This window comes from Neurospora tetraspora, assembly GCF_033439725.1.
Source record: "Neurospora tetraspora strain CBS 560.94 chromosome Unknown B0H65scaffold_5, whole genome shotgun sequence".
NCBI lineage: Eukaryota > Fungi > Ascomycota > Sordariomycetes > Sordariales > Sordariaceae > Neurospora > Neurospora tetraspora.
Genome location: NW_026944387.1, coordinates 3780112 through 3804030, shown reverse-complemented (window position 1 = coordinate 3804030; position 23919 = coordinate 3780112). Strand labels below are relative to the sequence as shown.

Below are 23919 nucleotides of genomic sequence, written 5' to 3'. Positions count from 1 at the left end.
GCCGGAAGTGGTGGCTGTGGTCGCATTTCGAGGCGTTTGACTGGGTTTGGTTTTCTTCGGGTTGTTTTCAGCGTGGGTTGTTGGTTGCATATACCCATTGGTTCAGGTTTCTTTTTCCAGGAAGTGCCAGGAAGAATCAGAGTACGCGACATGGCATTGCTTCCTTGGGGTGGGAGTGGTTGCATTTCCGGTGTTGGTTTCTTTTGGTTCTCTTGTCTATCTGCCCTTCTGTCACTCCTTCTTTTGTCTTACTACACTGTTCTAATACTTGGGTCATTTGTTTCCTTACTATCATCTGTAATATCATCGGCGACATCGGGGAAGGAGAGGCAACGGAAGGGGTCAAGAGGACGGCAAAGGGGAGAAAAGTGGGAGCCACAGGTTTGGGTACGGCGACGGACGGACGGACGGAGTTTATGGCATCGGCGGGCCTCAAATTTCTGCTGAGCGGCAAATACAACGAAACATGGAAGGGAACAACATGGAGGCGTCGATCATCGTTTTGGAAAAGAATATACCCCCTCATGGCAAATGGCAACTGGGTTGCTGTTTTGCTTGGACGTGTGCTATTACTTGCTTTGTTTTTTGTTATTTTTTCATAGGATATGTACTTTTAGTCTTAATCACATTCGTTTCTGGTTGGTGGTACCTTTTTGCTCTTACACACCGTTGATCCTGTCCTGGTGTCTGATAGATTTGTTTCTTTGCTACTGCTCTTGCAGTAACGGTCGAGCGAATTTGTCTTTTGTGGAAGATGACGGGAAAGGGCCACCTTAGGGTCGTGTCTCAGTACGCCATCATGTGCAGAACAAAGGATTACAGGATATGGGTTCCGCCGCTTTATGACGAGATACACGGGTGGTTTCTGATCTTTTGGAAAAGAAAAAAAAAAAAAAACATGACAAGCCAGCGGATGATACAGGACAAACTCTCCTTGGGTTGTCCACCGCCTTGTACTTGGTATGGTAGAGTTCGAGGGGAAAGACCCATGGGGGTAGAGTTGAGAGATTCCGAGGGTGGTTGGTAGTGGAGATCAACTGGGTGGTATTCATGGCAGCGATCCATTCTGTTTTTTTTTTTTTTCCCTCGGCTCCCATGTTCCCCTTTTTTTTATACGGACTCACTGAATTCAGTCGGTGTTTGGGGAGGGAGAGGATTTGGCTTTAAGGAACAGATTTAGGCTGGAGCGATCTTGCTGTGTTATTGAGCTATCTATGTATAGCCAATTTTAGCAATCAGCCAGTTAGCAGAACATCTCAAGCAATAGTTTCGGCCAATGGCGCACGAGCCACATTCGGGCAATGGTTCCTGGCTTTTCCCTCCCCGTTTCCCTTGCCCTTTCTCTCTTCCAATAGATCGTCTCAATTTCTGCTTCGCCCTTAAACCATGCAAGAACCCTCTACGGCGGGTAGGAAGCCCTTGAAGCCTTCCATTATCCGCATTGATGTTTTGGTAGTCTATGTGGGTTCTCTGCAAGTTGAGCAATTTGCAACAACTCCAGACATGCAACTGCAATCGAACCTGGAAATACGTGCTGTTACCCCGCTATCGCACAGCGGGCGAGCTACGCCGCATGGCCGATAACGCAGCATCTCAGTCGACGACCCCACTTTTGACCTCAACCACACCATTCGCATCTGGACCTGATTTTTCGCTGAGCCAACAACAGCAACCTTTTTACATTTGCCAGCGACTTCCAGACCTTTCAGTTCCTTGTCCCGTCTTACTCCCCGAAATCACTTCAGCCGCTCTGCAAGTTGCAACCCCTTGACGGGTCGTTGGTTCAGTGATCCGCGAGTGTTGGCGACGGATTATCCATGGACAAAGAAGGTTTTCGACTTTCACCACATCCATCAGGGTTCAGGGAATCTTCACCACACGGGTGGTTGGAGGTGTCACCATGTTGGCATATATCATGGGTCGCAGACGGGACAGCCCCAGCATACCTTGGTGGATAACCCCGGGCGGATAAGGGCAAAGGCTCTGAGCAAAGGCTCTGAGCAAAGGCTCAAAAGGTATCCATGTCTAGGGCCGCGCGGTTCACTCTTTTACCAGCACATCTAGGACTGGACATCACGACATCTAGGGTCATTTACCTGTGAGACACTCACACGATACATCTCCCCTGCTCCCCATCATACCATATCGATCTCAGCTCCCAGTCGGCATTGAGCGTCATCAGATTCCAGCCATGGCAGACCACACCATCGCCACGAAAGCCGCCGAACCGAAGCCGGCCGAATCTGTTGAAGTCAGCAATGACCGATCTCAAGTCAATGTTCAATCATCAACAGAATCTGCCCCAGCGACCCATGTGCATTATTCCAACATGATGTCTCTTCTGGGGGGCCTCAACCAGTGCGTCAACAACATCGACGATCCAACCCGAAGGAATTTGATCAAGGAACACATGCAAAAAGTACTGGAAAAGAGAGGGTTACGACACAAGACGCCGAAGTGGGTCGACTTTTTGGGGTTTGTTAGGAGGATTAGCAAAGAGCAGGCCGAAAGATGGATGGAATACGACGAGGCGAGTTTGCGGTACTTCAGAGGGAAGGATTGGGAGGCCGATGCAGACCACGAGGCCGTGATTCAGAAGTTGATAGCAGAGAGGAAAGCTGAGGAGATGTCGGGAGTTGAGGGAAAGTCTAGAGTTGAGAAGTAAGCCATGGGAAGAGGGGTGAGGACGGGGTGAAGCCTGCAAGTCTCTTTTGGATGCAAGCTGTGTTTGAGTAGAGTAACAACTGGGAGCGAATTTCACGGTGTGATTCGGGCGAGAGGTCGTTTTCGTGTTGGGAATACGTCTGCTCTTTGTATGCAGCGTAGGAAGGGTCCAAGGACAGGAAGTGATCACATGGGGAGCCAAGCAAAATGGGACGACCAATCTGATTCTTGTTACTTCCTACTTTCCCTCCACGTTCCTGACAATTTGAACATGACTACCTAATCACCTCCATCTCCCTCCCCATTTAGTGCCTCGTATTCCCCCCTTTGCCCAACCGAGTCCTAATGTCCTCAGCACTCTTCATCATAATCAATGTCCAAGCTCGATGGGCGATACACAACAGGAACATCCTTCTTTTCAAACTTTTCGTTGAACAGTTCCAGCAATCTTTCTTCCATTTCTGACTGATTCTCAGCCTTCCCGCCGTCCCAAGTCTCAAGGAACTGTTTCTTGGCCCGAGCCTGAACAGCCCTGTAGTCTCTTAGTCTTGGATGCTCGCGTGGAGGAGTTTCATCCCATTCTTCCAACGAGGTCTGGGAAAATGGTTCCTTGAGCTCTTGCAGTCGTTTGTTCCCTTGTTGGCGAGCCTCTATTGCCCGTGCCTGCGAATTCGAGTCCTTTTCTCTCTCATAGTGTATAGCCTGCGTGAGATATTGGCGGATGCACTTTACAATTCTGTCATACTGGAATTCGGTGGCTTTGTCTTTCGGCATGGCGCTGCTGAGCTGCTTGTCGCGTGCTTCTCGAGACTTCAGTGAAGGGTTGTCGGTGTTGGTGGGTTGTTGTGGATTTGCACTTTGTTTCTCAGCAATGGGATTCGGCCTTGGTCGTGAAACCGAGATTGGCTTGAAGTTGATACCGATGATGCTGGGGCAAGATGCGATAGCTTTTTCTCCTTTCCTATGAAAAAGTGAAGAACCCAAGATGAGAACAACCTGTCCTCATGTCTAGACCTTATACGCTAGGCATTATCTTGATTTAGTCGCATGTTGCTTGCCATCTGGGCTTGTGACCGACCATGTTAGAACTATTTCTGGACCAAGTTGTGTTGGGCCCATGGCGCTAAGAGCAGTAAAGGGAAGCCGGTTGCAAAATGATGTGTAAAAAAGGAGGTTCACTTTCATACTTCCAACAGCGACACTCAATAACTGGAATGTCAGTGTTGGGACGGGAAGTTGACAGGAGCGGACAAAGACCAAACAGTTGGTGGTGGGCTTTTAAGCGCTGGTTGGTGATATGTAGAACGTCATTGTTGACCATACCTCGGTTGAATCCAGTCACCAACACGAAGGGGCGGCATATAGTAGGCGCCCTGTTACTAACCTACCTTACTACTTAGCATGCTGTTGTCTGGTGATCAAACGTGGGAGTCCACGATGAAGATATACCCCCGCCTGGGACCTCCCTCCTTGACTCTCCCTCCCCCATCAGCTCGCAACAATCTCGTTCTTTACCGATCTCCATCCTGGCATTTCATCGACGTGCTTCCAGAGTCCAGACCCAAGTCTACCCACCCATCTAGTTATTGACTTGCCTTAACACTGCCTAGCTCCTTGTCCTTAGCCTCACAAAGCATCAAGATGTCAACCCTAAATGACTCCTCGACCCATGCCGCTGAGCCCAAGAAGGCCACCGAGACACAGTTCATCAACATCCGGAAACTTCTCTCCAATGACTATGCCGAGATTATCGAACAGATCAGAAGGTGCCCACTTGAAGTCCTGAATAAAGATGAAGGATATTTTCTTCGCACGATGGTAAGGGACAAGAATCGTCAGAGACTTGAGAAGCTCGGAAGCTCCTTCAGATTTGGCGTCCCTGAAGCGGACGCACGCCGCATTTTCATCGATGAACACACCTACGACAAAGCCCAGGGTATTCTTGAACGGGAAATGGTGATACTCGACGAGTTAAGAAAAGAACTGGGCATCTACGTGCCGAGAAGGGCCAATAATAATCAGTACTTCCGTCTTGCGAACGTATTCGCGTACATGAATGGCCTTGCAGAGGAAGTGATGGAGCTGAAGGGCGAAGTTAATACATCTACCAAGACAACACTGGCCAGAATCAAGTTCTATGTCACCATGAGAAAGAAGCAGGTTGAGATCTCCGTCAATGCCCCTGTCCTCTGCCAGGATGTCCAGAAGTGGTATGGGGTGGAAGGGAGGTTTCGTGAAAGATTCACGGATGAGGAAGCAGAAAGGCTTTTTGAAGCAGAGAAGGACAAATATTTTGAGCTCAGGAGGGAGCTCGAGTTGCCTGACCTTGTTGGGGAAGAAATTAGGAAGCTGACAAAGCGTCATTGGGACTTTTATGATGTATTCCCTTGTTCTCCGAGGGGTCCTCATGCAACAGGATGCTTGGCTTGTGAAGGGAATGTTGTGTTGGATCTGCACGCTTGGGATGAACGCTGAAAGCGGAAGGGTTGCTTGGTTAGGAGAAGAAGGGTAAGTACGACTGTTGTGCGTCAAGCGCACGAGGTATGTACTATGTACCTACTGTTGTAGAGGGTGCTGTCATGATTGAGAAGCAAAAAGGCGAAGTTGGCGGAGTTTGAGAAGGAGCTTGGACTGCCTATTACAACCCAGGGGAAACACGGGAATAATGGAATTAGGACTTGACATTCAACTGAGGATGGGCTATTCCTACCTGTACGTGAAGGACATCATGTTGTACCCCAGGAAGTACACAGGACTACAGGACTCTTGCGGTTTTTGTCACATTCGGATTTTTAACGGCTTATAGGAAGGAACTTTCAGTGCAAAGTTACTTGTGGAGGTGCCATAGAGTTGACATGATGCGCTTTCCGCAATCATTCCATGTATGTGACTTTCTCCCTCGAACTTGCTGCCTCGTCTACACAGAAGAAGTGTTGGAAGCAGTTTCCACGAATAAGGTGCTGAAAGACCGGGCAGGTATCATGATAGTATGATCAAACGTGGAAGTTCCGTGGTGAACTCTAGATAAAAGCCCTGGTTTTCTTCCCTCCCCTCTGAAACCACGTAACCATTTCTTCTACCATATTTCATCATTCCAGCCCATCCTAGCATTTTAGCAACGTGCTTCCAAACACAAGTCTACAAAGCAACATTCTCACAGATCAGCCCCAATAACGCCCAGCTCGTTGTCTTTATCCTCACAAAACATCAAGATTTCAACCCCAAATGACTCCTCAACCCACACCGCTGAGCCAAAGAAGGCCACCAAAGACCAGTTCCACCGCATCTGGAAGATCTACGCCAAATTCTACCCCGACGTTGTACAAAAAATCGAAGACAGCCCAGCATTGGATACCACCGAGAAGCATCTTCTTTGCACCAGGCTACGCGAAAGAATTGAGAAGAGATACAAATCCCTGGGAGAGATCTTCAGCTTCGATGGCCCTGCAAAGGAGGCGAGCCCCGAATTTATCGAGAGACACACATTTGACGAAGCCGAGGATCTTTTCGAAGAAGAAATGGCCTGGCACAACGGCCTGAAAGAAGTCCTGGGTATGGATGAGGCCCCGGGTATCGTTGACGCAAATCCTGTATGGAGAAGGGCAGCCCCAGAGCAATACATGGTCATCAACCAGTTGTTTGAAGCCATCGATACACTTGAGGAGCAAATGAGGAAGCCTAAGGGTGGACTGGACGAAGGGACAAGAATCAAGCTGGCGACCAACAAGTTCTATGCAGCCATGAGACGGGAGAAGCTGGGGATTACCGAAATCGAATGGTACTCTGATCTTGGGCAAGAGGCAATGGAAAGATTCGGAGAAAGTTCACGTACAAGGAGGCAGACGAATTCTTTTGGGCAGTGAAGGATAAACATGATGAGCTCGCCGAGGAACTTGGGCTGTTTGAGGTTGAGAGGGGGAGAGAACGGAGGCGACGGGGAGGATCATGAAGAGACTGAGTGAGGTGACCAATCCGAGGACAGTGTTTGATGTCCTCCCTTGACTCGTTGATGGAAGGGTGGCGGGATAGCGGAAGGAAGACGTTGGTACATGCTTTTGTTTTGCATAAATCAGAAGTTAGCTTAGAACGGAGCGAAGATTGACTATTAACACAACAACAGTGTGTAATCTGTGATCTGCGAAGAATTGATAGAAACATGAAGGTGATGCTGAGATACAAATGCTCAAGCTTGCCAACATCCTCACCACTCGGACGACACCGCTCGACAAGCGGAAGCAATCCGGCGGGCTAGTCGACCGAAACAACAAAGAAAGAAGGCAGCCTGAGCTGGATACGTAATGAGCGGTTGCCAAATGGCGAAATAGCCGCCAGTTGGGCCCTGTCAGTTTTTACACTTGTTGATGCTCAAAGCTTTACACCCAGCGGCTAACGAAGGAGTCAAGGAGATATAACCCCAGAGACTACTCATTTCTCCTTCCTTCTCAAAGAGAAAACCTACCCGCACCCACCCCTAAAACTACACGCACCCTCCCTTCCCCACCTGGCAACTGTCGTATAATACCAACGTTTTCGTATGGTAATTGTTTGTCTCCAACGGCATTCAATATTCCCCAAAGCCCGAACGGCCGCACCGAAGGGAATAGAATGCAAAGGTCTAAAAGAATTAAAGAGAAAGAAGGAATGGAGACGATGGAAGAAAGAAAGGAAGAAAGATAAGGGGGGGAAAAAGGAGAAGAATGGTAAAATTCGTTATTGGGGCAGTTTCGGTTGCTTTTCCTTGGCCGTCAGTGCACTACCTTCAAATACCCGTGGTTGTATTCAATCGCCGAACTTTGGCGCTGCGACCGTCCCGCCCCCGGGCGGTTGCCGGGGCCCCGAAAATTTGCGCTCCGAAGTGGAAATTTTGGATGGGAATATTTCGTTTTCCAAATCTGGAAATTTTACAGAAAAACCGAAGTTTCGAAACCAGCTGTCATTGCGAGCCCCGGGCTGTCAGGGTAAGGGTTTACTATGGGGGGTGGGTGCGTATAGTTTTAGGGGTGGGTGCGGGTAGGTTTTCTCTTCTCAAATGATGTCCAGAGTAATCGCACTGCACCTCACCAATATCCTCGTCCAGTACTCTTGCCTCGTCCAGCACTCCCGCCCACGGCCCATTATCCTCCCACAATGACGCCACCCACAAATTCCACCTCCCGGGAGGACACTCCTTCCGAAACAGCTCCTTGTCCTCTCGCTCCTTCTATCTGTCACCTTAAATAAACGCAGACTCCATTCAATGTCCCCATAGGTAGTTTTCCCGGACGACCTGCAAACCGTTCCTTCCTCGACATATCCTGAATCCGCCAGTACCACCCTCACCCAAATAGGCTAAGACCCGAAGCCTCTTTTTTTCCTCTTCTGGTCCTCCTGCCCCTTCTCTCACTTCTCAGGCACTGCCAGGCAGCGCCAGATTCCAGCGACTCTCATCATCCAAATCTTTCTGGAGGGGTGGGACGAGGACCGGGCTGATGCGTTTATTCATAGGGAGTGGCCGGTGGATGGTGGTGGGCGCGGCATGATTATGGCGTGGAGGGTGCGAATAGATATCCTACACCGTTTTCGCGATAGCAGCACTCGATGTAATTGAACGGTTATTATTATCTCAACTACTTCTACTGTTCTACACCCCGCGTTTGAAATATCGCTGGTTCATGGAGGGCACATCATATTGGTGATCATAGGTGTACTCGGACAAGGAAAGCAGAACCTGTCGGTTGGCGACCTGGCAGCCTGAGGCGGTTAATCAGTCCGTTGGTCGAAACCATTGTAGGCAATCGTGGCCCGTGGACTCATATCTTGTATCAGTCTCCTTTTTAATAGTCAAGACCTGTTGGCGCGCCTGGCGCCCTGGCCCAACGGCCGGCCGGCACGCCCCTTCTCCAAACATCAGACGACAAGACCCCTCTCCCCTCCCCCCTCCCGCTGCCGCAGGCACCATATAACCCCCCTCATCCGACCCTCTAACCACAACGGGGCCCTGTGGTCTTATAGCGCAGTAGTTCCCGCCCGTTGATGAAAACATTGCCGGGTGCGTCGGTACTCGAGGTACAGTTTTCGTAGGTCGCAGCTGGGGCGTTGTGCGTTCGTTCCACAAGCTTACCTGGGCGACTGAGCTTTTTGCTTTTTTTCATTCAATTGAGGAAGTGCTGAGGATATTGGAAATGCTGTTTTTGCAATTTTGTTTTTGCGTTTTGGTCTTGCAAAAGGGGGTTGTTTGTAAGGGGAGAAAAGCCACATGGAAGGACGTTGGTTCGACTGGTGAGTCGGAGGGATGCCACAGCAAGGAGGCGAAATCTAACTGAGGACTTGATATGAACATGAAGGATGAAGCGGAAGTTGGTAAAGTTGCTGGTAGTAATCCAATGTATTGAGCTCTTGTTACGATTCATCAACGACAACACTGTCTAAAAGCCGCAGCAAAGGACACAAACACATCGCTGTTGCGCTAAAGATAAAAACGTATTCATGTTCTCTAACACTAACAAAAACAAAGAACCCTCTCAACCCCGAATAATTGGTAATTGTGTAGGTATAAAACTCCCAACTCCCTACTCCAACTTCTTATTCTATCGCCTAGTATTCGCGTTATCCTTCCCTTTCCCCTTATCCTTAACCCTCCGGAGGCTCCGGCTAGGCCTCACCTTCCCGTCCAACTAAGACCAACTCTTCCCCAACCTCGAACTATGCACCCTCGCCCTCTGTCCTCTCAACCCGGTATGCACTCTGCCCGGGGGCGGGGGAGGCCTCTCCAATTGCTGCTTCTCCGGATCTTCATTCTCCTTCTTGCGTTTGAAGATCTTAGGTATCGGAATATGCACATGCGGCACGATGGCCTCGGCCCAGCGGTCGGGAAACTTGCGGATCAACGCGCCCCAGGGGATGGAGATGGCACCGAGCCCGATAGACATGCCCCATTCCTTGCCGTTCAGACGAGTAATCTTGAAGGCTTCCCCGCCGACGAAGATGATGAGGACTTGGCCGCCGATCATGATGGCGTTGATGACCCAGAAGAAGTAGTTGTGCGTGATGCCCTCGAAGATGTTGAGTTTGTTGTCGAGGCGGCGGTTGTTCAGCTCGTTGAAGATCTGGAGCCAGACAAAGGTGTTGAAGACGAAGGTGCTGTGGCGTTTGGATTCCGTGGGGTCTGACATGTTGTAGCCGAGGAGGGAGCGGCCGCCAAAGTAGAGGCAGAGAGTGATGGCGAGCTGGGCGATGGCCTGTCCGATAATTGTCTTCCACATTCTGGTCGTGATTAGCGGCGCTGATTTGCGATCTGGCTTACGGTCGAGAACGGTGTGTGAAGGAGGGTCGGTTGCCAAGGCAAGGGCCGCGAAGGTGTCCATGATCAGATTAACCCAGAGAAGCTGGACTGCATTCAAGACGGACTGTTCTTCGTCGCTTGAAACGGCTGAGATAAAGGTCAAGGCTACGGCCGTGATATTGACAGTAAGTTGGAACTGTTTGCATCTCGTTAGCTGATGCATCACTCAAGAGAAAAAGCACCGTACGTACCTGCAGGAACTTCTTGACAGCATCATTGACCGCACGACCCCAGCTGATACCCTTGACAATAGACGCAAAGTTATCGTCCATCAAGATGATAGACGCAGCCTCCTTCGCCACTTCCGTGCCCGCAATACCCATGGCAAAGCCGATATCCGCCATCTTGAGAGCTGGCGCGTCATTTGTTCCATCGCCCGTGACCGCCACCGTCTCTCCTAGCTCTTTGAGGGTACGAACGAGGATTCTCTTGTCATCAGGGCTCGAGCGAGCGAGGACCTGTAGGTGCGGTACGACTTCCTTGAGCTTATCTGGGGACAGCTTCCGGAAAGCAGGACCCTCCATGGCGATTCCACCCTCTTCGGGCTTGTAGATACCGCATTCCTTCGCAATTGCCTTGCCAGTCAAGAGGTTATCGCCAGTTACCATACGAACGTACACACCGGCACGGTTACAGTCCTTGATGGCATCGATAACCTGCGGGCGGAGGGGGTCCTTGATGCCAAAGATGGCTACGAGCGTCATGTCATGGTGAACCTTTGCGAACTCGTCTGCGGTGAGTTCTTCGTGGCCCTCAAGCTCCGGAGGCGGCCAGTTATCAAAGTCGCGGTAAGAGGAACCAATCGTACGAAGGGTCTGGCCGGCATATGAGGAGATCGTGTGCAAGAACATCTTGCGATCCTCATCGGTAAGCTCGACAGTACGTATCTCATCCTCGTTCGGGTTGGCAATAACCGTGTTGCATTGCTCGAGGAGAATTTCGGAAGCACCCTTGACGTATGCGCGAAACTTTCCGTTGGTAAGTCTAACGACGGTAGCCATCAGCTTGTACTTCGAATCGAAAGGAACGACCTGGACTATATCAGCATTCTTGCGCTCCTCCTCCACCGGTGCAGCCCCGAGATGGTCACGGCAGAACGTAAGCAAAGCGACTTCCGTCTTGGACCCGATGAATGTCTTCTCGCCGTCCTCATCCCCCTCAAACGCGGTCGAGTTGACGGCATTAGCTTGGTTGAGAATCTCCTTGGTAGTCTTGCTGAGTTCCCTGGTAAAATCTGCCACAGGCATGTTGGGCACAGTATTTGGCGCCTCCGATCCATCGGCCTTCTCCTTCTCTGAGTCGGGTTCCTCCAGCGGCTTATCCGTGCCACCAAAGCTGAGACTCTTGCCAAGAGTAGTAGCAACCACCGTCATCTTGTTCTGAGTCAGGGTTCCAGTTTTGTCGGAACATACCGTTGTCGCGTTACCCATGGTCTCACAAGCCTTGAGTACGCGGACAAGATTGTTGTCCTTCATCATTCGAGTGGTCGCAAACGCGAGGGCCAGCGTAACAGCCAGGGGAAGGCCTTCTGGGACAGCGACAACAACGACCGTCACAGAGGTGATGAAGAGGCGCAGAAAGGTCTGTCCTTTTTGGTCTGCCGATTCGTGGTTGTGCGGCAATTGGACACAGAACTTGATGAATAGCACGATGAAGAGGATAAGCGCTGCGCCACCACCAAACTTGGCGATCCAATCGGCGAGTGTGTTTAGCTTCTTCTGCAGCGGGGTGTCTTCCTGCTCAGTTTGCATGGCCATGGAAATTTGACCATAGCTCGAGTAAACGCCTACGGCTGTCACGAGGAAGGTACCGGTTCCCTCGTTTACTTTGCTGCCAGAAATGATAAACGGGTCGAGCTTGTGGATGTCCTCTCTGGGAGGCTTTCCATCGGCGATGTCTTTCAGCGCAGCAAACACTTCATCGGCGCTCGTCTTCTTGAGCAAGTCGGACTCGCCCGTGGCGGAGGATTCGTCGCATTTGACTCCATGGCCGCCAATGAAGATGCCGTCAACGGGAATAAGATCGCCTGCAAACAAATGCATTACGTCTCCCACCATCACGTCGAAGACGGAAATCTCGACAGACTTTCCGGAGCGGATAACCTTGACGGTGCGGTCGTTGTGTTTCTTGTTGAGCTGGTTGAACTGCCTTTCCATCTGCCAATCATTGAGCGTGCCTACTAGCACCACAATGATAATAGCCACCATGATAGCCACGCCCTCGACCCATTCCACCTTTGCTTCTCCTGGTTCATGCTTGCCGCCGAATGTCTGGTACAGACCGAGCGCCAGGGAGACGACAGCAGCAATGGTAAGCAGGATCAGCACCTTGTCGTTGTACGTGGTCCAGGCTAGCTGTAGGAGTGTCTTGCTCTTCTTCTCGGGTAATCGGTTTTCTCTGAAGACGCGTCGGCGGTCGGCGTAATTGCTCCCGGCCTTATGATCCAGAGGAAGCGGCTCGGGGATGGATGCATCGTGCTTGCCTGAAGCAAAGGGCTCGTTGTCGCCATGCTGGCCGTACTGCGGGGTCCCTTGGGGAGCGACATCCTTGAAGGCGACGGTACCATCGACGTTCTTCTCGTCAGCGCTGAGACCGGAATCTCGATTTGTGTGTAGCCCTTTCTCCAGTCCCTCCAGGCCGCCGAGGGCGTAGAAAGCATCGAGGCTTTTGGGGTTGAGTAGCTTTGTGAGGTGGCCTGGTGTGTAGGCAAAGGGGTTATTCTCGACCTTGAACAGCCCTTCCTTGCCGGGATCCGGAGTTAGAGCGTCATTGACGTTTAGCTGAAAGCCTTTGGGCTGTGGCAAAAGGCAACGATGGTTAGCCCCCAATGTGACGCGAATGTGATGTTGCGTCAGGAGGTCTGCAAAGGGAGACGCGTTTGGGGTAAACACTGATACGTACCTGGTTGCCCTGCGGCTCATGGTCCGCCATGAGGGCTGTTGAGTAGATGTCTTCTTTCTAGTCGATGCTCGATAAATCGATACCTCAGCTGAGTGTGGGTTGAAGGAAAGGCAAAGGGGAAGTGAGAAAAGAGAAGAGTAAAAGGGGAGAGTTGACGAAAGCAGTGCGGAACCGGATGGTTGCCCGGTTGTACCACGTATTTCCTTGGAATGACGTGGTGCCGTGTTTGACTTGAGGAAGCACAAACCACACCACAAGTTGGGGTACCGGTAGGCACTCTCCACCCACTATATGGGATGGGATGAACAAAGGGGGCTCTGAAGCTCAAGGGACAAGGCGCACAGCAGGGCATAGCCAAGAGGAATGCCTAACAATGGAATAATGTGAAGATAAGGTACCTCTCCCTAGCAAAATGGGGCGGTTCAATCATTCAGTCATTGCACATCGCGGACAGATGCAAACGCCACATGGGTGCATGGGGGGTTCGTGCTTTCCCTCGATGCATGTTAGAAAAGGCGGTTTATTACCAAATTTCCACCGGTCTTGTCGAATGGAAGGTGCATTGAAAAGCAAAGCCCGACCACCCACGGCAGTTCCCGAGTTGGGAAAGAGAGCTCGGGCAGTGAAATATCAAATTGCATGTCATGGCTCGGAGCTTGGCATGTTTCCAGAACCCAATAACAACCGTCAAACTCAAGGCGGGAGAAAAAAGGGCAGGCTAGATGCAATTGAATGAGCTTGGCATTCGACTTGTTTGACTTCGGTTGGTGCTGGGAATTGGGATTTCTCCGGATGGCTACTGCGAGTTTAATGCATGAGTGCATCAACGTCAGGTGTGCTGAGCATGCTGAAGCTTCAGATCGCTGAGCTTGCTGAGGTGAGGGAGAGCTGTACCTGTCAGTGAGGTTACGTACGATTTGCGAGGAAATTGCTTCACTTCTGAGATAACATCAGCTGCTTTCGTCCTGACTTTTGGTAAAGAAGCAATCCGAGTTCGGGTTGGCATTGGTCAAGTCAACCCATCCCTCCCCTTGCAATCATATGCCGACGGAGAAGTTGGTCCTGCTTTTGTTCTGTTTCTCGTTTCAATTTCAAAAGGCCAAGAGGCCAAGAGTGACTGAGCGCAACAAAACAAAGAGCCAAGTCAAAATAAGCTCAGCTGTTTCGAGCAGGGGTGCGCCAGTTTGGCAGCTTTGACCAATGAGAGGCCGCCCCTTCTTCCCCCAGATCGACATGGTGAAATGCGGAGGAAAGACAGCTTCGAGTCCGGACCTGGGAGGCCTCCTCTGCGGTCATTGACTGCGTCGCTTTTTGGCTCTTCGAATTGGCATTGTCCAGACAGTTTCGGGGGAATTGGAGAAGGCCAACAACATTGACGTTGGACGCTCCAACAATTGACATCTGCCAGGGGCCGTGCTCACAATTGCCCGTTGGGTTGAGGCATGGGGGGGAATGGAATGGCACTTTCGAGCGAGCAAAGAGAAAAGAACGGAAACGGAGATTCAGAATTCCTGGTGACGGTGAGCATCTGCAAGTTGTCGGACTTGGAACAAAACTTGAAACTTCACTTTTGTGAGTTTGGGTTTGGAGGTTGGGGTGCCGTCCGTGATCTCCCACCTTCCCAGTCGCAGTGCTGTACGTAGCCTACCGATAAGCACTGATCGCTCCCTATCGATAGCGATAAGGCTTTCAACGGCGTCGGGTTGCACCGCGCGTTCTTCCACTTCAATCTCCAGACTCGCGTTACACGACGAGTGTCGGAACTCTTCCACGAGAATTCCACTGCTTGTAGAAGAAGAAAACGCGTCATACCTAGGGTAAGGTATTGATTGGTCAAGATGTTATTGTAGGACGTCGGTGTGAGCTTGACTGATTAACTGATTGTCACCGACCGGGCAGCTACCGTCAACTGCCGCCGGGAACGGACGTACACGTGCGCGCGGAGCCGATGGAAGGACTCTTCCGGTTTGACTGCCTGCGACTGACCGCTTTGTGTCATTCGTGCGTCACAAACCTATTTTTGTGAAGCTGATGCCAGCGGCGATGAGCCATCGAAAGAAAGCTGTCCATCTGGCAATCTGGCTTGCGCGGGATACAGTACCCGTCGACAATGTTTGCATCGCCCTACACCGCGAGGTTCAAGGGAGGTTGTTGGGCATCTGGCTGGCATTGGGTAACTCGTCACTCGCCAACAACGGTTTGTTGGTGATGATGTGGTGGCTGCCTAAGCGGAAACCTGAAGGGAGGAAGGTGAACGGTATGCATGGCTTCTTCACCTGGTTTTCGTCGGAAGCGGATTTCGTAATGAGGAATGCGGGACGCCAACGGTTGGATGTCGAAATTTGTTGTTGAGGGTTGGGTGGTTGAGGGCGTGCAAAAGTGCACTTTGCGATGCGCAATGCGGGGGAGAAACGGAAAGTGCACTTTTGGGAATTGTCGCGGTGATGCCCAAAGCCCAATTCGACAGATTCATCATTTTCGATCGTCTCTGTGCAAGGTACCAATGCATCTGAAACAGTCAGTCAGCTGGCTCATCACTTGAGACCGCGGAAAATCGAAAATGGGAATCGAAGCAGATCGGTGTCGCTGTGTCAGAGGTCGATGAAAAAGTGACAATCGAATCACGAATGAAGCGCAATTGAGGTGTCGTCGGGTGAATGGGTGGTGGGTGCGGGACCACATTGTGCCACTTGCGCTACACAGTACGTTGGAAGCTGGAACGGGTGCCAAGTCCAAACTGCAGGGTTTGCCCTTCTTAGGTGCGGCTAACAGCCTACCATAACAAGTTCCATGGGTGCATGGTCTAGTGGTATGATTTCTGTTTTGCATTGAAATTTCCATCTTGCTCTACAGACGGTCCCGCGTTCGATCCGCGGTGCATCCATCTTTTTCTCCCCTTTTCTCCCCTTTTTCCCATCCTGCCCCTGTGCTGCTTCCTTTCCTTTTTCCATCTTTGATGTTTGGACTTTTTGTTTTGGTTTTTGCAATTGTTTCCCCCCATTCCTCATCATCTTTCCCACTGTGCGTGAGACGTGTCGATGCCCTTGCGCGCTTCCCCTAGTTGAACCTAGTAAACAATCGGCTTGAAAGCATAACACTCGTCGATGAGCTTCTCAATGTCCTTGTATTTGGGAAGTACCATCTCCGTGAAAGCCGCGTCACTCATTCTAGGCTATAAGAAGAATGTCAGCTATCCGCTTGCCAAAGGGGTTTGGTCATGGATAGGTTACCCTACCTCTTGTGTCCTGGTTCCCCCAGGGCCAAAAGCCACATAGTAGTCTTGATTCCATCGCGGTTCTGTAGTGTGCTTCGTAATTCTGGCTTTAACTACAAAGACATTTCTTTGGTTAGTTAAGGGTCATCGGTTTCGCTGTTACGTATGTGGTCCTCTTACCATCTTTACTCAGGTAGTACAGTCGTTTGAGTAGGTCATTGATCCTCTGGTACTCAACGCGATGTTCAAGGTTGTTGAGATATCCCTCGTGATCGTAGCTGTCAGCGCCGGAGATGGTGACCCAGTTCTTGAATCGTTCTTCTTCGTACTCGGCTTTTGCCTGAAGGTCGGGGAACCTCGAAAGCGAGCTTGCCGCGTACTTGAGATTCCCACCCCACCGGTAGCCGATGCCTCTGATCTTGTCTTTGACTGTTGGGGGCGCCTGTCGCAACATGTTGTCTGGTTGGTTTTGGTATCTTTCTTGGGAATTGGTTTGTTAGTGATAAAGTCTCTGGTAGAGACGGGGTTGCTTCTGGTAGCTCTCACATCTGGAACACCGCTGGGTATTTAACTGTCCAGGAAGCTGAATGTATGATTTTGGTTCCTATTGTCATTTGTGCAGAATAGGTGCAAGAGTCTTATTCACGGTAAGTTTGACGACAATAAGAAGCAGTCATGAATATCAGCAAGCTGGTGAATAGATTTGGTGATTCCACAACAACGGCCTGGTCCACTCACCCGCGTAGTGAAGGCACATAGAGTATAGACCAGGCGAGGCAGCGGTACTTCTCTTCCGTCTGAACATCTTGTAAGTATGACTGTTATTCGCAGGAGGCAAAACTTCTCCATTGAACTACATTGACTCAGTACGTCAGTGAAGGGGAAGACTCAAATGATTCGACGTTGAGGAAAAGCTCCTGATGACAGGAAAGTATGAGCCATTTGGAACATCACGGGTTAGGGTCCATAGCCAGCACAGTCTCCACTTTACCCCCTTTCCGGTCTCGGCGTAAACATTGGCAGGAGCGTCCCACACGGATCTTGCCATTCCTTCTGCATTTGTGAGATTTGGAAAGAGTAACAGGAAAGAAACCGACTTAACTCTGTAACAAAGTCGTTCGCAAGCTCTCACACCAGAGAGGCTCGATGTTTCAAGAGCCTCGGATCACGTAGTTTGTCCCCAGAGCTCCTATCCATTTGTCAGTGTCCATTTTGCTGCAGCGTTTGTCGGAGATGGGATGAACGTCGAGGTGACGAACGGCGGATCCAGATGCCGCTTGATAGATAAGCCCCCTCACCTGTTGCTGCCGGAAGTCCGTGCTCGCCCATTCACTGGCACTCTCTTCCGGTATTTTAGGCTGCCCTGACTTCAGTTTCCCCTCCTTCACGTCTCAACCTCCGAAACTCGTCGACAAACGAGAGCTCAAGGTTTTGTTTTGCGAGCACTTCATCGGCCGAGTCCCAGAATCTTCCAATTTCGAGTATAAGGTCAGGCCTTCCAACCTCGCCAGGTTTACCTCTGACTGATCGCCCCACGACATCGACCACTCTTCACTCCCGCACTCCGGCAACCACAACATGCGCACCTTCCCAGCCCTAACCTTTACCAGGAAGGCGCTCCTCCTGAGCGCTCTAGCGCACCTAGCCTCCATCGCTCTTACCCTCCCCCAGAACCAGGGCACATCGTACACCCTCTCGTCCAGAACCGTGACCTCCACGACCTCAAGCTCAACGCACTTATCTCCCTCTCTCATCCACAGCAGTCTCCCCACCCCTACAGCCGACAACGACCAAGCCGAGAGGAACGACCAAGGAGCCGATGTCACAACCGAAACCATCTTCTCAACCATCATCATCCCGACCGCCACAGAGCTGACCACCATCCTCACCGTCGTCACCAACGCACCCCACGATACTACTCCTTCGGCTTCCTTGATCACCTCTTCTACATCCAAACCTGCCGCCCCTAACCCTCACTGCATCGTTGAGGGAGGAGAAGATGGAATCTGCGTCACTGTCGTCCCCATCTGGCCCACCGACACCCTCGCGCAAGCCGTGAAGAGACAGGTCAACTCCAACTCGATCTCCTACTACTCCACAGCCCTAGTTACCTCTACCGTGGTCGTCCACCCCACTATCACAAAGGTGTTGACGGCGATTCATGCTCCTAACACAACCTACACGCTGATCGGGCCCTAACCACCTCTTCGGCTCTCAGCCCTACTACTACTACCGCCCCAGTTGCTAGTTCTAGTACGTCCACCACCACCGTCTCCTGCGCCAGTCCCAGCTGGTTGATCGACGGTCGGTGTGTCTACAACACGCCCGGCTGGAACCCAGCCCCCCATGTCCCGACTGATCCTCCCCGGGTGGCGAGGGCGGTACAAACCCATCTGCCAAAGATCATAGAGAAGGAGCGGGGACTGCGGGGTGAATGATTTCCGGGAGAAGGAACAGGTAAAGAGGGGCGAGGAGGAGAAAGAGGAGGAGCAGGAGTGAAGACCATGAGATGAGTTGAGCAGGTAGAGGGCGGAAGGAAACGTGGATGGAACGAAGGCAAGACACTGGAAGGGACATGAAGGTGGCAAAGATCAGGGTGGAATGAAGTCATCTGTCAAATGCGTTGGAACAAAGGGGTTGGTTGAAGGAGGCTTCTACCCTTGAGCATCATGCGTTGTCTTTATTTGCATTACCAAGAGAAACAGTGACTAGACCACTGCAGGGCCCATCCCGTCCACAACTTAGAAAGGCCACCAAGAAGCCGGCGTCCTCTTAACCACAAACGCTCCACGGTCCATCGTGTTAATGACAATATACCCACTCGGGAAGAAGGGATAGTGAGACCATGTACCGATGAAAGTAACATTCCCGCCACCGGGAGCATTATCATCCTCCGGATGGACATCAAAGTACGCCACCTCCTTGATCTTCTTCCCCGTGGGATCAAACGGCACGCTTCTCAAATCCAGGATGCTGAGACCCAAGCCGTAGTTGCTCTGGTACGAGAACCCGTTGTGGACGAACTGGTTGTGGTCGATGCCCCTCCGGAGACCCTTATAGTAGCCCGTCTGCTTCGGCTTCTCGAGCGAGGAAATGTCCCAGATGTAGGTGATGGGGTACCCGTCGGCGCCCAGGCCGGCGGCGTCGTACTCGTCGTACTCGTCGTCGAGGATTAGGTATTGTTGCCAGTTGGGGTCGAGGACCCAGCCTTGGTGGGTGTAGGAGGCGCCTTCGTACGAGGTGTTGGAGATGATGCGGATGTTTTGCTTGTCGGTTACGTCGAAGCTGTTGCTGTGTTAGCTGGGCACAAAAAAGAGGAGAAGGGGGAAGGGGAAGGGAAGACCAACATCGTCAAAGAATCCTCGTCATATCCATAACAAATATCCTTCCCATAATACTTCCTATCCGGCCCACGATACACAATGCACTGCGCATCATGGACATACCCATCCTCACCACTGCCTCCCAGCGTCTTGGGGTTCTTCGGATCCGTCAAGTCAAAGAACACCAACCCGGCCCTCAACGGTCCCGTCCGCGGCTGGAACCCAACAGCCACACCGTACTTCTTCTCCTCGTTCGTCACCACATTATGCGACCTTCCCACCGGCAATCCCTCGTTCCACCACCCGTCCAAGTCGTTTTCGTTCGTGAACACGTTCGGACTGGCGGGGTCAACATCCTGCAACTTCGCCAAATCAAAGATCTGCACGCCGTGGTTGACCGCCTCACTCCCAATCAAAATATAACTCTTATACCCCTTAATCTCCCTCCACAAGCTAGGTTGAGCAGTGGTATACTGCGGCAGCCGTCCCAAATAAACCAGCTTGCCCTTCTTGGTGACCTCCGCGAACGCAGTGCCGTCCTCCTGCGCAATGGCCACGAACTCGCGCCCCTTGGGCGAAGTCCAGCCCCAGGAGCCGGCGCCGCGGCCGGAGCCAGAGCCGAGCTCGGCGTGCGTCTTGAAGTCGTACAGGTCGAGGTTGTTGCACCGGAAGGTGTACTTGGCGTCGCCGGGGATGTAGGAGGCGTAGCCCTTGGTGCAGGGGACGTAGTCGAGCTTGGAGGAGGGGAATTTCTTGTATTGGGTGGAGTCGTAGACGCCGGCGGCGTCGAGTTCTGCCCAGGTTTGCTGTTGTGGCAGGGTGTTAGTCATGTGAGTGAGAGTGACTGTAAGGGATGGAGGAGGGATGGAGGAGGGATGGAGGAGAGAGTATGGAAGGGAGGGACGGAATGGACGGAATGCTTACGTGCTTGAGCGCCATGATGTGTTCATGTCTGGCACCGCTGTCGTAGAGCTCGGCCTTGAGCGTCATGTCGACGGCCTTCTCCTTGGCCGAGGCCAGGGTGGCTAGGGACGCCGCGAGGGCGAAGACAGAGGTTCTCATGTTGGGTTAATGCTTGCCTCTGGGATTGAGTCCAACAAGATGAGATGGGGGGTCGAGATATCTCCAAGATGAAGCAAGGGAGGTGATCTGATCTTATACTTGTGTACCTTGCAGCCCTTCACGACGGATCTCGTCGATCGTGATAAGCCCTATAAATCCCGACACTGCAACCTTGTCCACTGACGTTCTCTTCCTACTGTAGCACTGGCAAGATGTCAACGGTCTGGATCTTGCGAATGCTTACCAAGAGCGGGGAAAATCTGGACTATTTGTGAGATATGCCGGCCATATAGCCTTAACTGGGAAGGTCAAGCTCGAGGTAACAGTTGCGACATGCAAACACTCGCTGTCGTTATGTACCCAATTTGGCAGGTGTGAAGTCTGATACGACGGATTGCCTTGGAAGCCCTCGCTGTCTCACTGCTCAGTCTTACCGGCTTCAAGCGGGGATGGCGATACAGTAGGAACCCCTGTTAATGCAACTAATCCGGGCACTATGGGGGATGGCTCGGATCCTTTTCAAAAGAGGGGGTTTTGCATTAACGGGGGCCTCACTTACATACAAAACTGGGAATCCGGGCCGCGGAAATCTTTTGCATCTAATGGGTCAGTTTGTATGTGTTTGCAAAAGGGGGTGTTTGCATTAACAGGGGTTCCTACTGTATCTGGCCAAGAGATGGAGGCTCTACCGGCTCGGCTCTCGTGTACCGAGCAAGGGGGGCGGGATCGTGGGTACGGACTCCATGTTTCCTCCTGTCTCCCCTGGCAACGTCTGCCTTATAAGTTCGTGGGCCCATACATTCTCCATCACTGGACGATAACTGGAGAAGGTTTTCAGTGCCACGGCATTCCGACAAAGCGGTACAAGTTTGCGTGATGCTCTTGTTGATGAATACGGAAGGTGGAAGAGATCCGTATATTGCATGCAGCCAAGGCCGGCAGATACCACCATTTGTTGGCCCGATGGGCAATCCAGTGCTACCAGCCAAGCCTTGCACCGGTATTAGTTGCACCACGGTGCTCAACCCGTCCCGCTCGGCATCTCTTATCGTGGATGCCCGATGTAATCTGTTTATAGTGTTGGTGGGATGGCAGTGCCACCGAGAAGTGGATGTGAGGAAAGGTTCCAGATAACCTGCCGAGAAGCTGGATTTTGGGGTGATCGGAATGTTGACTTTCCGTGACTATCCTGTTCCATATGCCTAAGCCCCGCACCCCAAAGCGATGTTGACCTTGAGAACCTGCCATGTTGGGCTCAACCGACCGTTATCACTACAGGTCTGGACCATGGAAACGATAAAAGCTGTGTTACTTGATTGATGTAGGATACCCCCAGACACAACCGTCCAACATGGACACTTTCATTGCGGTAGCAACCTCGGTTCGGCGGAAGTAATCTGCGGCAATGAGCTCTTGACGACATACCGCGATCCAGCCCATAGGCCATAGCGTACCGATCAATGACATTGGTTATGTCCCGTGGGGCCCAAGGAGGAATAGTCCACCGTGACAAAAGCTCTGTCCACCTCCTGAAGACTCTCGTAGCAATACTGCAGCGTCTCGGCAATATCATGTGCCAAAGGGAGCGAGGTGCTCTCGTCCAACAGTACGTCCAGCTCAACCCAAACACCATCACCTGCATGGTACGCCGTCAACGATTTGAAGCCTTCGACGACAGGGGAAAAGCGGAAGGCGAGATACATCAGCTTCTTCTGCAAGGCATCGTCTACACTGCTTCCTGTCAATCGGCTGATGTTCTCGATACATGTCTCAGCCCAGTCACAGATGACATAGATGGCTAAAAAAGTTGCACCGAGGGGGTCCAACCACCAGATCTGGGCAGTAACACCAACCAGGGGGAAGAGGAGAGAGGCGGTGTTGAAGTACACATCGGTCTTGCAGTCCTGCACCAAAGCCTGTACCTGCGTCGTCTTGATGGGTCTGCATATGAGCCCGATAATCCCCTTGATGACGGCATTGGCAGCCATGGCCCCAATAGCAATAGGAGGCAGAGGCGCAGCATCTCTATCGCCGCCGGGTAACAACTTTGTAACTGACTCTTGAAGGATCTGTATAAAGGAAACAACCATGATGACACTGAAGACAAGGATACCGATGGGTTCAAGGCGTCGTCTTCCAACGGGGTACTTGAGCTGTAGAGCGCGCAGACGCCACGAGACAATGCGGTTTGTACCGTAGATGATCAGGGTACAGAACAGGTCCAAAGCAGAGTCCGCCGTGCTGGCAGCCAACGAAAGCGATGGACTAAAGCGCAGACTGACCAGCTTGCCAACGAGCATGAAGACATTGGCAATGACATTTGTGTTTATAGCCCATCTCGCGTTTCGATCGTTACGGCGGCGCTTCTCGATGTGCTCGGGGGGCAGAAAGGCTTCAACGGCGCCCTTGGAGTCGGCGAGGGGAACACGGCGTTCGGCGATACCGTCTCTATCGGCATCAGGGTTCATGCTGTCGATTACATCGTCGGCAACGGCCATGACCAAGGCATCGACCTCAACCCAGCTATCGAGCGTCTCGTTTTGGGACTCGTAGTATCTCCTGATCTTCTTGTTCTTGATGGCCTTGAGCTCGGCATAAGATTTGCGATGTTGTTCCTCCCAGGAGGAGAAGCCCTTCATGCCATCGAACACCCTTTGCTTCAAATCATTTCGACGTTGTTCGGCGATGGCCAGGTGTCGAGCATCCTTGAAGCCGCTGAGGGAGGTGACCTTGGCGCGGTCGTCGTGGATCTGGACTTCGTGTTCGTGTGGGGAGGGGATCCGCGTGGGGGCGGCGGGGGTGGAAGTGGGCTCGGTGGAGCGAGGGTCGCGGTGATCGCCAGGGGAGACCCTGGAAAGAAGTCCAGATTCTTGGTCGTCGTCACGATATCGTTGGCGGATGGAAGAGGGCCGACGAGAGGGCGTGGTCCCGTGCCAATCGGTGGCCGAATTGACGATTCTGGGTCTTCTTCCCACCATGTTGCTCGGTCGTCGTGTCAAGGCTCAAATTGGATGTTTGCCGCCAACAGATGGGGTGGGAGGGACAGGTTCACGAAAGAAACGAGGGAGCCATTGAGCATGGAACAAAACGAAACGAACAGGAACAGATCCCACGCTCGTTCTTGTCCTTTTTACTTTTCGCTCAATGGCTTTTGATACGGAAACAACAACCAAAGTCTCTGTTTGCTCTTTCCTCAGCTTCTGCATCCGCGCGGAGGTAAGGGACAAGACAGCAGCCAGAATGACGTCATGCGAGGCGGTTGTCCCGATGTCTGACCTGTGTCTTCTGTGGCTGCATCGTTGACTGCGACCACCGAATCGCCGAATACATCTCAGTCACAAGCGAACCTTCTCACTCATTGATTCATTATATCAACCACTCAAAAATATTGGATTGAAGCCGTGGAGGGCAACAGAGACCACCAAACCTCTGCC

At 51.8% G+C, this 23919-nt stretch overlaps 6 protein-coding genes and 1 non-coding gene across 7 annotated transcripts; 3 read left to right on the top strand and 4 right to left on the bottom strand.

Moving 5' to 3' along the window:
• Positions 1 to 4305: 4305 nt before the first annotated feature.
• Positions 4306 to 7880, top strand: B0H65DRAFT_550327 (uncharacterized protein; the record flags this gene model as incomplete). Its single annotated transcript, XM_062829724.1, has 3 exons — positions 4306 to 4979; positions 5825 to 6442; positions 7760 to 7880. 3 exons carry the CDS (start codon positions 4306 to 4308, stop codon positions 7878 to 7880), a joined length of 1413 nt encoding a protein of 470 aa, XP_062680952.1.
• A 1367-nt stretch (positions 7881 to 9247) lies between these two features.
• B0H65DRAFT_241619 (uncharacterized protein) lies at positions 9248 to 13107 on the bottom strand. The gene is made up of 3 exons (XM_062822331.1): positions 12887 to 13107; positions 10177 to 12780; positions 9248 to 10121 (listed from the first exon to the last, which is right to left on the bottom strand). The coding sequence occupies exons 1-3, from the start codon at positions 12914 to 12916 to the stop codon at positions 9318 to 9320; spliced, it is 3438 nt and encodes a 1145-aa protein (XP_062680951.1). The 5' UTR covers positions 12917 to 13107; the 3' UTR covers positions 9248 to 9317.
• Positions 13108 to 15678: 2571 nt separating this feature from the next.
• On the top strand, positions 15679 to 15770 carry B0H65DRAFT_t316. Its single transcript has one exon. It is a non-coding gene; the product is annotated as a tRNA-Ala (tRNA).
• Positions 15771 to 15953: 183 nt separating this feature from the next.
• Positions 15954 to 16554, bottom strand: B0H65DRAFT_550325 (uncharacterized protein; the record flags this gene model as incomplete). Its single annotated transcript, XM_062829723.1, has 3 exons — positions 15954 to 16058; positions 16122 to 16213; positions 16281 to 16554. The coding sequence occupies 3 exons, from the start codon at positions 16552 to 16554 to the stop codon at positions 15954 to 15956; spliced, it is 471 nt and encodes a 156-aa protein (XP_062680950.1).
• A 1124-nt stretch (positions 16555 to 17678) lies between these two features.
• Positions 17679 to 18299, top strand: B0H65DRAFT_550324 (uncharacterized protein; the record flags this gene model as incomplete). The annotated part of the gene is made up of 1 exon (XM_062829722.1): positions 17679 to 18299. One exon carries the CDS (start codon positions 17679 to 17681, stop codon positions 18297 to 18299), a length of 621 nt encoding a protein of 206 aa, XP_062680949.1.
• Positions 18300 to 18759: 460 nt separating this feature from the next.
• B0H65DRAFT_241553 (uncharacterized protein) lies at positions 18760 to 20813 on the bottom strand. Its single transcript, XM_062822330.1, has 3 exons — positions 20348 to 20813; positions 19448 to 20229; positions 18760 to 19385 (listed from the first exon to the last, which is right to left on the bottom strand). The coding sequence occupies exons 1-3, from the start codon at positions 20483 to 20485 to the stop codon at positions 18842 to 18844; spliced, it is 1464 nt and encodes a 487-aa protein (XP_062680948.1). The 5' UTR covers positions 20486 to 20813; the 3' UTR covers positions 18760 to 18841.
• Positions 20814 to 21593: 780 nt separating this feature from the next.
• Positions 21594 to 23688, bottom strand: B0H65DRAFT_470548 (uncharacterized protein). Its single transcript, XM_062827047.1, has one exon. It carries the CDS (start codon positions 23461 to 23463, stop codon positions 21943 to 21945), a length of 1521 nt encoding a protein of 506 aa, XP_062680947.1. The 5' UTR covers positions 23464 to 23688; the 3' UTR covers positions 21594 to 21942.
• Positions 23689 to 23919: the final 231 nt, after the last annotated feature.

Bases quoted from the DNA above. Each gene is read 5' to 3' on its own strand.
- B0H65DRAFT_241619 (XM_062822331.1), bottom strand. From the start codon at position 12,916: ATGGCGGACCATGAGCCGCAGGGCAACCAG. The intron at 12,781-12,886 runs GTACGTATCAGT...CTTTTGCCACAG, and splicing joins ATGAGCCGCAGGGCAACCAG to CCCAAAGGCTTTCAGCTAAA. The intron at 10,122-10,176 runs GTACGTACGGTG...AGATGCAAACAG, and splicing joins CTGTCAAGAAGTTCCTGCAG to TTCCAACTTACTGTCAATAT.
- B0H65DRAFT_241553 (XM_062822330.1), bottom strand. From the start codon at position 20,485: ATGAGAACCTCTGTCTTCGCCCTCGCGGCGTCCCTAGCCACCCTGGCC. The intron at 20,230-20,347 runs GTAAGCATTCCG...CTGCCACAACAG, and splicing joins ACATCATGGCGCTCAAGCAC to CAAACCTGGGCAGAACTCGA. The intron at 19,386-19,447 runs GTTGGTCTTCCC...ACACAGCAACAG, and splicing joins GACGAGGATTCTTTGACGAT to CTTCGACGTAACCGACAAGC.
- B0H65DRAFT_470548 (XM_062827047.1), bottom strand. From the start codon at position 23,463: ATGGTGGGAAGAAGACCCAGAATCGTCAATTCGGCCACCGATTGGCAC.